Source organism: Mustela nigripes, chromosome 2, assembly GCF_022355385.1.
Source record: "Mustela nigripes isolate SB6536 chromosome 2, MUSNIG.SB6536, whole genome shotgun sequence".
Classification (NCBI taxonomy): Eukaryota; Metazoa; Chordata; class Mammalia; order Carnivora; family Mustelidae; genus Mustela; species Mustela nigripes.
Window position 1 is genome coordinate 87,348,823 of NC_081558.1, and position 12,355 is coordinate 87,361,177.

Here is a 12,355-nt window from a genome sequence, read left to right on the forward strand (position 1 = left end):
TTACAACTCTTAGGTTTATTCCTTGTAGATAGAAGAACCAGACTAGAATTTGTAAACACAATTTACTGAAGATTTGGGCATACCAGAAGGAAAATAGAAGCAGAAAATAATAGCAGGTACATACGCGCTCTTTTGAACAGGTCTTTTTCTACGTGGCTTTGTACAGAGGCCTCTCTACTTTGTTGCCAGGAAGCTTTCCTATGGCTGAGGTCATCCTCAACACCATTTTATCACCTTGAGTTTTTATCCTAAACAATAAGGTCCAGAGACAGGTGTTCTTCCTCCCAACAGTCTAGGTCTGCTCTTCCCCCAAGACCTGCCTTACAACATGCCATTGACCCAGATCATATCTTCATGGACAACTCTCCCTCTTATCCAGAGGGAGTGAGATTCTCCAGCAAATCACATTATAATCAGAATGGCTAACCTTTAGATGGTCTTTTTTTGGTGCCAGGAGCGATTCCATTGGCCTCCACATATTAAAACACTTAATCTTCACATAACCTTATTAAATAGATAGTATTTTACAGTTGGGGAAACTAAAGCACAGCAAAATCAGGTTATTTGGCCCAAGTAAATAGCACAGCCGAGATTTAAACTTGAGGCCATCTTGTTCTAGAGTCTGTATACTAGGTATTGTTCTATACTGTTTTTTGGAACAGCATGGTAGAGCAGAAGAGGGCCTCTCAAACTTGAATATGCTTTTGAATCACCTGGAGCTCTCATTGAAATGCAGATTCTGATTCAGTAGGTTGGGGTGGGATTTTGCAATTCTAACAAGCTCCCAGGTGATGCTGATCCTGCTGGTACTCAAATTACACTTCGAGTAGGAGGGTAGTATAGTATAGTGTGTAGTATAGTAGTATAGTGTAGTGTGGTGTAGTACAGTATTGTATGATATTGTAAGGCAACATGAAAGTTAGTATAGTATAGAAGAGTTTAATATAGTATGATATAGTATAGAATGTCATAGGATGGTATACAATGGTATAATACAGTATAGTAATACATAGTAAAGTGTAGTATAGTATAGTAAAGTATATTATAGTATGAAATCATATAAAGGAGTGTATAATGAAACCCATAAAGCCTAATATTTCTACATCAGCTCCATGTGAAGCAGATGCTATTACTATGATACCGAATTACCAAATGAGAAAAGCAAGGAAGAGGTAAGAAATGCTGATAGGAAATAATGGGAGTCCAGGTTTGGATTTTCCAGAAGTTTGGTGTTGAAAGCTGGAGCTAATTTTCTTGAGTATTAAATTGATATTTTTGTTTTACTGCATAAAGGATATCACTTTGCCGTGTCCTTGCTGAATTCAGAAATCAATCGAAAAGAGTGGATATGTGAAATTATTTTTTAAATAAGCATGGATTATGGGTTGTCCTGCATTATGTAATTCAGATTTTTCAGGACGTAAAATCCATTTCTGTTTGTTTGTTTATATGTACCTAAGTATTATTCCAGGCATGCTAAGAGATACAGGATTCTAACTTCTCTTTCCAGATTATTTTGTACCATGTAGTAAATTAGGATTTACATTCATCTTCAGATTTGTCTTTTAAATTTTTGATAAAATTAGCTGAGCACCTCAATAATGGCTGGAACCTAATTAATTCTAGAATTCTAGAATCATAAACATGAATCATAAAGACCTTAGAGATTACCTGGCAAGGTTCAACTCTCTCCATTAACAAGGGGAAAAAAAATGCTTGAATATTCTTGCATTTACAGAATAAAGCCAACTGACATTTTCTGGGGGAAAATGTAAATTAGAAGTGTTGGAATGATATACCATACTGCAGAAAGGAAATTCCTTTTTTTCTGAAATGAGATCTGATGTAGAAATGGGATTTACATCTGTGAAAACTCCTTTTGGTGAATTTCAATTAGAGATTTAAAAGTCAAAACAAAATCAAGATTTTATATAAAGGAGTGCATTTTCTGTCTTGGTAATTCTGGAAGCATTTGGTCACCTAGCACAAAGTGTATTATTTAGGGGATGGAAAAATAATGGCTCAGCCCTGGATCTCAGATCCGTGAGAAACTTTGAGACATTGTTTATGACCATTTTCCCTGGTTAAGGGTCCAGCCAGTATTTATTTATTTTCTTCAAATTTCTCCCCTAAAATCTGCAGTTTTGTTTTTATTGATTCTGAGCCAAATACTCCAGTGTATGCTGGTCTAAGGAGAAAATATCCACATGTCTTGGCTTGCCCTGGACAATTGCATGTTATCCTTGTTGTCCAGAAGTAGTTAATAATTGTGGCCCTTTCATGATTGTTAAGTTACATTTTAAGTCATTTGTCCAGATTTTAATTCAGGTGCATCTGTGATCAACTTGGCCTCCTCATTGGAATTCTGTGCACGGTCTTATTATTCACCAGTGGGCGGGTGTGTATAGCCTGAAAGATCAGTGGGTTTTCAGATTCTTATAATACTCTTCCAGTAGTGCTTAACAATTTTCAGATAGAAGAAACATAAGTCTTGATCTCTTCTAATAAGCTCTCCTGAAATAAGAAGTGTGCAGAGGTGGTGAATGAGAAAAGAAACTTCTGAGGAAGAAGGAAATAGTACAGCATGTGCTGAAAGATACTCAAGGCTCATTTATATTCCCTTCTTTATTCATTTATCAAACACTTACTGAATATCTATCTATATTAGGCATTGGAAAAGTAAGATGATATAATCCCTACTATGAAGGAATCTTTGGTTAGTAGGAGAGAAGTTCAAGTAAAGTAGCATGGTCATACAGGGGCATTTGGTAAGTCAACCTGAGGACCTAGGAAAATGAGTCAGAGAGGGCTTTAAGGAGGGGCTCTCTTTGGAACTGCAACTTGAAGAACATGTTTGGGTTAGCCAAATTGGGGTGGAGGAGATGGGAAAGGACACTTCAGGTGGAGGGAATAAGATCTGCAGAGGAACAGAGGTATAAAACACCTCTGTTATATGTATGTTGTATCAGTTAGCTTTGCTGTGTAACAAACCAGCCCCCAAATTAAACAATCACTGCCATTGTTTAGCTTATATTTCTGTGGGTTGGCTGGAAATTCTTCTTTTAGGGTTGGCTAATGTCTTCTGGGCTCTGTCATGAATCTATTGATGACTAATTTGATTTTCTTCTCTTCTACCTTCAAAGGATGCAACATAGATTTGTCCATAGGAATTGATATTTCCACTCCCACAAGGCAAGTTCAGCAGAAGCTTCAAGGGTTACTGCCAGAGTTGATGCAACAGTTGGCCTTGCTTTTCAACATCAGCTGTAGTGATGCTGGTGGCCTTGACTTGATGTTCCGCTACTTGGTCCCTGGCTCAAATGGCCAGCTTATCTTTGACTCAGGCTTTAAAAAGTATAGTAATGATATTATTCAGACATTCTTAATTCATCAGACTTCCACAAGCAACAGAATGGATGCGGATTTTTTGCAGTCCCTTGGAGATCATGCTATCCATCCCTCTTCTGCTAAAGTGAAGGTAATAAATGCTGAGAACCCGTGATATGGCACCAATTGCCAGGGTGGGAGGGATAAGGCTTTTGTAACTGAGGCCAATAAACCAATAAACTCTGTGTAGAATCTCCAGTAGAATCGCTTACACAGAGGAAAACCATAGTCTTACTCAGTAAAGACCAACAAGGGATATGTCTTCATTCAATCAACAGATATTTACTAAGCCCTAGAGGTTCTGTGCTCAATAATGCTAGTAGAGATAAAAGGATAAATCCCCGCCCTCAAGTTGCTCACAACATGGAGATCCAGATTCTTCCATGGTACAAGTTCATTCCAAAGACAACCTGGAAGATATCAGTTCCTTATCTGTCACTGACAATCAAGTAGAGTAGGGCCCACTAGTTTTCCAGTCAGCTCTTTGAACTATCTTTAGTAACTAGCTAATGGCTTGTCAGTGGTCCTCCTTCCTGGTGCCCAAGAACTACACCCCACTAAAGACTGCAGAGATGAACAGGTCTTATGTGATGTTTTTTAGGAAATGACATCCCCAGACTTTGCAAGTTATATTTAGTTTTTCCTTCAATCATGCATTCAGTGGGTTTCTTTCTTAAAATATGGAATTCACTTTTAAATTAAAATTTTCTGTGAGTAAATATAACCCATTTTAATTATAAAACTGCATTAAAATTTTGGTATTTTTGCATTGATAAATCTGAACATTGTAAGACCATTTTTGGAAGGTATTTTTAAGAGAACACATTAAGCTGGTTCAAATTCTTTTTTTTTTTTGCCGGCTGTCCATGGAAATGTTGAAGTATAAGTGAATGTGTAATAAAATAACAAATAAATAAATGGGTGAAATGAAACAGGGTGAAAGGCTGGATACAATGAAAAAAGCTAAGCTTATCCTTGGATTTTTACAAAATGTGTAACTTCCAGCATTTATCTTTGCTCTCTCCTCTTCCTCTCTGCCATCCTTGTTCTCCGTCCACCCTTCCCACCCCCTCCCTCATAAACAACAGATCCTTTTAGTGTTTACAGATGGACTGGATGATAGTTTCCAGAAACTGAAGATAACATCTGAGCTTCTCCGCAGCAAAGGTAAGTGCTTGTAGTTGCCCTGGGTGTTCCTCCCACAGCTGAGGGCTTAAGGTCCTCTTTCAGATTTCTGGATGGTACTGGATTCCATTAAGCCTTCCACAGACTAACCCAGGTGGTTGGAGATAGTGCCCACAAGGCTTTTGCTTTGTATGAATCAGGGTTGAGAGAACCCTGGGTCCCATATCCCCGACACTAACCAAGGGTCACTGACTGAGACAGGACTGATCAGTTACCAGCTTGGCATCTGCTTTAGAGGGTTGAATGTGCAACTCCTACTTCCTGATAAATGGGGTCTCATTTGCTATTGTAGGCTACCAAGCAGTCCATATGTCTCTTTTCCTTAAACTCTGGAATCACCTTCAGGCTGAGCTTTGCTTTCTCCACTGCCCTTCCTCCCTCCTTTGCTCATTAATTCTTCCTCTTTTTCCATCCCCCAAGGGCTGCTACTAGTCTCTGTGGCATCTTGGTGAAATCAGAATGAGATGCCAATGGTCTGGGTGTATGCGACCCAGTGCCTGGGCACTTGGCTTGAAGAGCAGTAGGCTGGCTGGATTTCAGGGCTCCCCAGCTCCCTCAGCTGGGCAGTACCACCTGTGGAGCTGTACGCCCTTGCTCTTCTGTTCCCATTTTGTGTCATATAAAAGCTCGAAGGCAAACTCAAGGTGAACAAGAGGTCACTCAAACTCCCTGTGCCCCTCTCCCTTCTCCATAGAATATGTCCAGAATATTCCTCTTGAGTTGATGCTTTCCCTTGGTTAACAAGGTGCTGGAATATTTGCTGTGATAACTTGCTCCCAGTTGGATTCACCACACAGGAAGTTTAAAATGTTGTGGATCTTCTGGAAGGGAATTTGAAGCATTTGAAAAAAGATGGCAAACTTTGTCTACGTGCTAGATCAGGCTTCCATTTCTAGAAATTTATTTTGAGGAACAATTAAGAACATGTAAACAACTTTTTAACCACAAGATTGTTAAGTAGCTTATCTACAATAGCCAAAAACTGATGTGTGTATGTGTGTGTGTGTGTGAATTTACTGTTCAAAATATGAACAAATATTTATTCTGAAATTCTATGAATGGTGATTTCTAGCCAATCTGAAAAGTGTTCTCATCCATTTGTTCTCTGTTATGTGGGCAAATCCACATGATTTTTTAGTGCCTTCCTCAGTAGGATGGGCTCACACTGCAATAATAAACAACCTTCAAATCCCAGTGGCTTAAATTAGCTAGAATATATTTATCTTAGGCCTTATGACCATTCATTTGTGTCTCATTCTCATCCCTTAAGGACCCAGGCTGAAAGAGGGTCTCTTCCTGTGGCAGGGGGCAGGAAATGGGGCAAATTATGCACTGTTCTGAAAATTTCTCCCAGCGAGTGACACATGCCACTTCTGCTCCCATTTCATTGGTCCAAAATACAGTTTGAGAAAAGACTGGTGATGAATATAAGAAGGGTGAGATGATACATGACTGTCTAGGGCCAGGACAAAGACCGTTCAAAAGATGTGCAAGTAACTCCTACCTGCTGGTATTTTGAAGGACTCTCTGGGCTCCTCTTCATTGGCCTGGAAGGTGTGCATAAATTAGAAGAGCTCCAGGAGCTAGAATTTGGCAGAGGATTCCTATATAACCAACCCCTGAGCATCACACTGCAATCCCTCCCAAGCATCTTACTGAAGCAACTTGTAAGTATTTTTTCCTTTTTAACACCATCCTTCGCTAGGTTTATTCACCCTAATAATTTAAAAAAACCAGAGGGAATTTTGTCTTTTTTAGTGCGTTGTATGACACAGGCTAACAGAGATGGAAAAAAAAAAAGTCATGTTACATGAATTCTGCTTTTCAGGACTCAATTGTGGAAAGAAGATGCTGCAACATATGTATAAAGTGTTATGGAGAAGATGGGTACCAGGGCGATAGTGGGAACCCCGGGAACAAGGTGAGAATTGTTAGATGTGGATGGTGTGGGTGAGAGAGGGCTTTTCTTTTTTTTTTTTTTTTTTTTTTTTTTTTTAAGATTTTTATTTATTTATTTGACAGAGAGAGATCACAAGCAGGCAGAGAGGCAGGCAGAGAGAGAGGAGGAAGCAGGCTCCCCACTGAGCAGAGAGCCCGATGTGGGCCTCGATCCCAGGACCCTGAGATCATGACCTGAGCCGAAGGCAGCGGCTTAACCCACTGAGCCACCCAGGCGCCCGAGAGAGGGCTTTTCAACACCAACTGCATACCAAGCCCTGTGTTCTGTCTTTAACACACCTTTGCTAATTCTGCCCTCTAACAAACCTTTGAGGCGAATGTTACTTTGCAGGTGTGGCATAGAGGCTTAGAGAGGGAACATTGCTTTCCCAAAGTCACACAGGTTCGAAGAGCCATTTTGGGACTTAAGCCCCTGTGTCTACCTGATATCAAGGCTCACGTTCTTTCCCTTATATTATGCTTTCCCCTCATGTTTATTTGACAAATAATTTCACAGACAAGTTTCTCATACTCCCCTGCTGCATAGCAGTTTTCACTTGTTTACAAAATGTTCCCTCGTGCACCAACTTCTTTCTTTACAGAAAGAAGTTTACAGAAGTTCCCCTGAGAGCTGACTGTTCCATTCTGTGGCATTAAACTCTGTGGAGAGATACAATCGCTGGCTCATGAGTGATCACTTTGAGTCTTTCTTTTAACTCCACAGTGAAGCGATAGCAAAATTACCACATCCCACTATTAAGGGAGAATAAATCTCATTAAAAATGGTCCTCAGTTATGCAGGGACATGAGTACCCTTCACACATGAACTACAGTTTTATGATGGTGGCATCATCACAAATCCTCATGTAAGGTTGAATCAAACCCATTGGCTTTCCCCATCTTTTCACATTCTTTCTTTGTGTGGTTTTCTGTGAGGCTGTTGGAATTCTTACTGACTTTGCACATCAATCTTGATTTAGAAGAGTATAAGGTATATAATGACTTTTTGAGAAAAATTGTAGATATGCCTTAGCACAAGATTTTTCCCCCTTGCATTATTCTTAAATATCAGACTGGAGAATCAGGAAATCAAGCTTGGGAACCTCTTGACATGTTTTTATTTTGTAACTCAGGACTCAGCCACAAAGGCCAAAAATGGGAATGTTTTGAATAATTGACTTCTCTGCTCTTTCTGTCTCTAAGAATTCAGTGGTTGGTTGTATTGATGTTCATGTCTTTGTTGATCCCAAAGAGAATATGGCTCCCGTATCTTATTGACAATTTATAAATCAAATAAACACATCTGACTATACATGGCAAGCCAAAGTTCCCTGAGAGGAAATGGTTTGTGTGTTTGGTTATCTAAGAAGAAGTAAAGAAGAGAAAGAGAAAGAGAAAGAGATTGGAAGAGACTAAACAGCTGAGTCAGACAGAAATAAACAACCATTTCTCATAAGTAGCATAGATGGTCACACCTTTGCTTACTGACATTTTCAAAAACAAGGTCAAAGGTCTCTTTAAGAGGAGCAGTGTTCCTAAAACATTTAACTAGAAACTAGTTTTGGTTTGGATTTTCTGAATAGAGTGGCTTAAAATGGTATTTCAGAAAAATAAAAGTAGGCTGACGTGCCAGTTATTAAGACAAACAGGTATTCAAGTTTTTACTTCAAGACAAGCCATAAACAGAATAAAGATATGTTAATTTAAAATTCAAGTTTTTTTGTGCGTGATAATCACCAGACTGATTTTCTATTAGAAGAATACATTCAGGAGATGGGTTTCTAAGGAAAATGGCTCCAAAAAAACTTTCCATAAATTAAAACTACTGTGTGCAAAAAAAAAAAAAGGCCAAAAGTATTTGTTTCTTCATGTCCCTATACATTGTGCTCAACATTTAGTTGATTCTCAATAAAATGCCAACTCAGCAAGAAAAAGGTATCTATTAATAACAGGTTTTTTAAAATTTATTATTATTATTTTTGTTTTTAGAGGGAGAGCATGAGTGGGGAGGGACCGAGGGGGAGAAAAAGAGAATCTCAAGCTTTACTGAGCCCAGAGCTGGATGTTGGGCTTGATCTCATAATGGTGAGATCATGACCTGAGCTGAAATCAAGAGTTAGACTTTTTTTAAAAAAATATTTTATTTATTTATTTATTTGACAGAGAAATAGACACAGCAAGAGAGGGAATGCAAGCAGGGGGAGTGGGAGAGACAGAAGCAGACTTCCCGCCTAGCAGGGATCCCTATGTGGGCTCAATCCCAGGACCCTGGAATCATGACAGGAGTCGAAGGTGGAGGCTTAACAACTGAGCCACCCAGTGCCCCAAGTTAGATGATGTTTAACAGACTGAGACACCCAGGACCCTACTAACAACAATTTTTATTTCATGTAGATTTAAGAAAAGGATTTAGAATCCAAGTTATTTCCTTTGCTTTCCTTTTTTCTCAGGGAAGGCCAGGTGCTGATGGATTACCTGGTCATCCTGGTGAAGAAGGTGGACATGTAAGTACTGAATCTCTTTTTTTAAATTTTTTATTTGAAGGAATATGGTAAAATGGGTCAAATATTAGAAATACTTAACTGCATTTAAGTCATGAAGATTTTTCTAATCTATGCCATTTTAAATGGGCTTAAATATGTATATAAAAATAATAATTTGTTATAACAAATGTTAGGTGGACAAATTTTGTAGATACAGGCTCTAAAATGTGTTTAATGGTGAAAGGTGGTCATTTTAATCTGAATTCGAGATAATTGAAAATGTGGGCTGTGTCTAGTGGGTATATATGTAATAGTAATGATTAATTGTGAGCTGAATTGCAGGTAATTTGTTACTATTAATGAGATATCTGTGTTTGTAAGTAATTTAACAAAATAAATTGAAGAGAACTAAGGTCATTCTTATAACAAGATCCCTCAGATGCCTTTCTGAGTGGTCAAAAAGGTGATAGAGTTATATAGTTACTCACCAAAATTTTGTTTACAACCCTGGACATATCCCTGGGCACGGGAAAGTTAGCCATCGTGTGATTAGCTGTGGGGAAAAATGGATATTATAGAAAGAATTGCTACCAGAGGGGCTGTAATGCAACAGGGCCCATCTATTATTACAACATATGATATCAAAAGGATTTTTAAATGCCATCGTTTTCAGTTAATTTTTAATTGTGGAAAACCACTTTACCACAGGTGTCTATTTTAAAGTCGATATGTATATACCACTGGTTCTCAAACTTTCGGTCTCAGGGCATCTTTACTCTCTCTAAAGTTATTCAGATTGCCTAGATTCAAACAGTCAGTACATCACTTACACAATGTTGCAAGAAAAGGCGAGATATTCAACTATCTTTGCATCCATTTCTCCACTGATAAAATAAGTTTTATAGTATTTACCTGACAGAGATGTCCTAAACATGACAGAATATGTATATGAAACATTTCACTCAATTCCTGATAAAGAGTAAATTACACTAAAAACTAGATGGGATGATGAGAAAACATCTGTTGATGTAGTTTAGGAGAATTTTATTATTTTATTTTATTTTATTTTGTTTAATAGAGAGAGGGGGAGAGAGGGAGCTCATGGGGAAGGGTTGGGGCAGAGGGAGAGAGAGAATCCCAAGCAGACTCCATGCCTAGTGCACAGTCTTGACACCACGCTCCATCTCAAGACTCTGAGATCATCTGAGCCAAAATCAAGAGTCAGTCACTCCACCAACTGAGCAAACCAGGAGCCCCCAAATGGAAATAATTTTAAAATATTTATTTTACTCCCCAATAACAAAAACAAGCCCTTAATATAAATGAGACATTCCTTAATGAAAAATAACGATATGTTCCAAAACAAAATAGTTAAGTGAGAAGAGTGGCATTGTTTTACATGTTTTCAATACCTGGTTTATTAGAAGATAACTAGATTCAAATGTCCACTTCTGTGTTCAGTCGGTTGTGGTATCACTTGCTTTGTGGTTTCTTAAAAACTCTGCTGTTCACTTGGAAGAGAATAAGAGTTACAAAAGATAATAGCATCTTTGTGTAATTGGAAAAGTAGTTTTAATTTTGTGATCACCCCTTCCCAAAGGGTCTTGGGGACCTGTGGGGTCCTTGGACTACACTTTTCAAACTGCTGGGATATCTAGGCATTAATGTTCTCATCACCCCCTCAGGTTGTACATTGTTTTACTGTTCTGAATATTTAGGCTGCTGGAACTTGGAAAATCATCAGAAATTAGAAAAAGAAATGTAGCTATTGGGAGCTATATCAACCAATTCATTTCTCTGATTATATTTGTGGGAGAATCGCTCAACTTTTCTGTCTTTATTTTGCCTCTGCAATTATAGTCTTTGATGTTAGAAATACATTCTAAAGTGTGGGCTGTGGATTTTTGCTATTTTGTTCAGGTACGGTGAAAATATTCCTTTCCATTTTTATGATGTTTTAAAATGTCCTAGAAATGTTATTTTATTTCTGACTGCTTGGCCTATGGTTCAGTAAGCCTGGCCAAATTTTTAAAAAAGATTATTTATTTATTTATTTATTTGAAGATGAATCACAAGTAGGCAGAGAGGCAGGCAGAGAGAGAGAGAGGGAAGCAGGCTCCCCACTGAGCAGAGAACTGGATGCAGGGTTTGATGCCAGGACCCTGGGATTATGACCTGAGCCGAAGGCAGAGGCTTTAACCCACTGAGCCACCCAGGTGCCCCTAGCCTGGCCAAATTTAAGAGAATAATTTAGAGTCTAAAAATTTAGAGAATACATTTAGAGTTCCTAAATGTATTAGGAACATTGACACCAATTCCAGACAAATAACATGAACAAGCCCTGTCTGTCTAGAGTAAGAGATAATTTTGTCCCCCTTTTCTTTTTCTTTTTTTTTTTTTTAAGATTTTATTTATTTATATGATATAGAGAGAGAGATCACAAGAGTAAGCAGAGAGGCAGGCAGAGAGAGAGGGGGAAGCAGGCTCCCTGCTGAGCAGAGAACCCGATGTGGGGCTTGATCCCAGGACCCTGAGATCATGACCTGGACCAAAGGCAGAGACTCAGCCCACTGAGCCACTCAGGCGCCCCTGTCCCCCTTTTCTGCTGTCTTAACATCCTAAAACCAAGGTGGTTTATAAAGACTGGTTATCATGGTTATCATGGTTATCGTGGTTATCATGCTTAGCAAAATAAGTCAAGTAGACCCTTCTTTTTGATTGTGACAAGGTTCCAGAAGAGCACTGAGATTTTGTCCTGGCCATCTTTGGAAAAGACCATCTGCCTGACTCATGAATTCTATAGATTTTCACTCTGTACTCACCAGTACAGAGCTAGGAATAAAATGTGAGTGATACATATAATTTTATAGAATTTAAAATTTCATAGTAGCCATCTTAAAGACAATAAAAAGAAATAGGTGAAGTTATTTTTAACAATTAAACTCAGTCTATCCAAAATATAATTATTTCAACATGTAACTAATATCAAAATGGTTAGTATTTTATTTTTTAGAAATACGCTGTCTTTGAAATCCTGTGTGTATCTTATATCTATAGCACATCTCAGTTTGGACTAGATACATTGTAAGGGTTCAGTAGCTCTGTGTGGTGTGTAGGGCTCTAGCATGTGTCGTTTTCTTTTTCCTGCATTTCTTGTAAGAGAAGGTAACTACAAAATATGTTGTCTTCTGAATGGCTTTTAATGTTGTTCCCCCCCAGAGTAGGTCAGATTGGTCTGCGTAATGACTGAGACATCTCTCTGCAGATGGCAGGCTTCAGAATGGGGCTGTAATTTGTAGATTCAAATTGAAAGCGTGTAACGACAAAGAGCTAATCCATTGTTCCAGTTATCTATTACTCCT

At 38.5% G+C, this 12,355-nt stretch overlaps 1 protein-coding gene across 1 annotated transcript in view; it reads left to right on the forward strand.

Moving 5' to 3' along the window:
- Positions 1 to 12,355, forward strand: part of LOC132010492 (collagen alpha-4(VI) chain-like) — a 90,949-nt gene that overhangs the window by 20,432 nt on the left and 58,162 nt on the right. Inside the window, 5 exon segments of the mRNA XM_059388327.1 lie at positions 3,144 to 3,478; positions 4,476 to 4,554; positions 6,094 to 6,239; positions 6,401 to 6,493; positions 8,961 to 9,014. Of these exon segments, the coding sequence (XP_059244310.1) occupies positions 3,144 to 3,478; positions 4,476 to 4,554; positions 6,094 to 6,239; positions 6,401 to 6,493; positions 8,961 to 9,014 (707 nt within the window).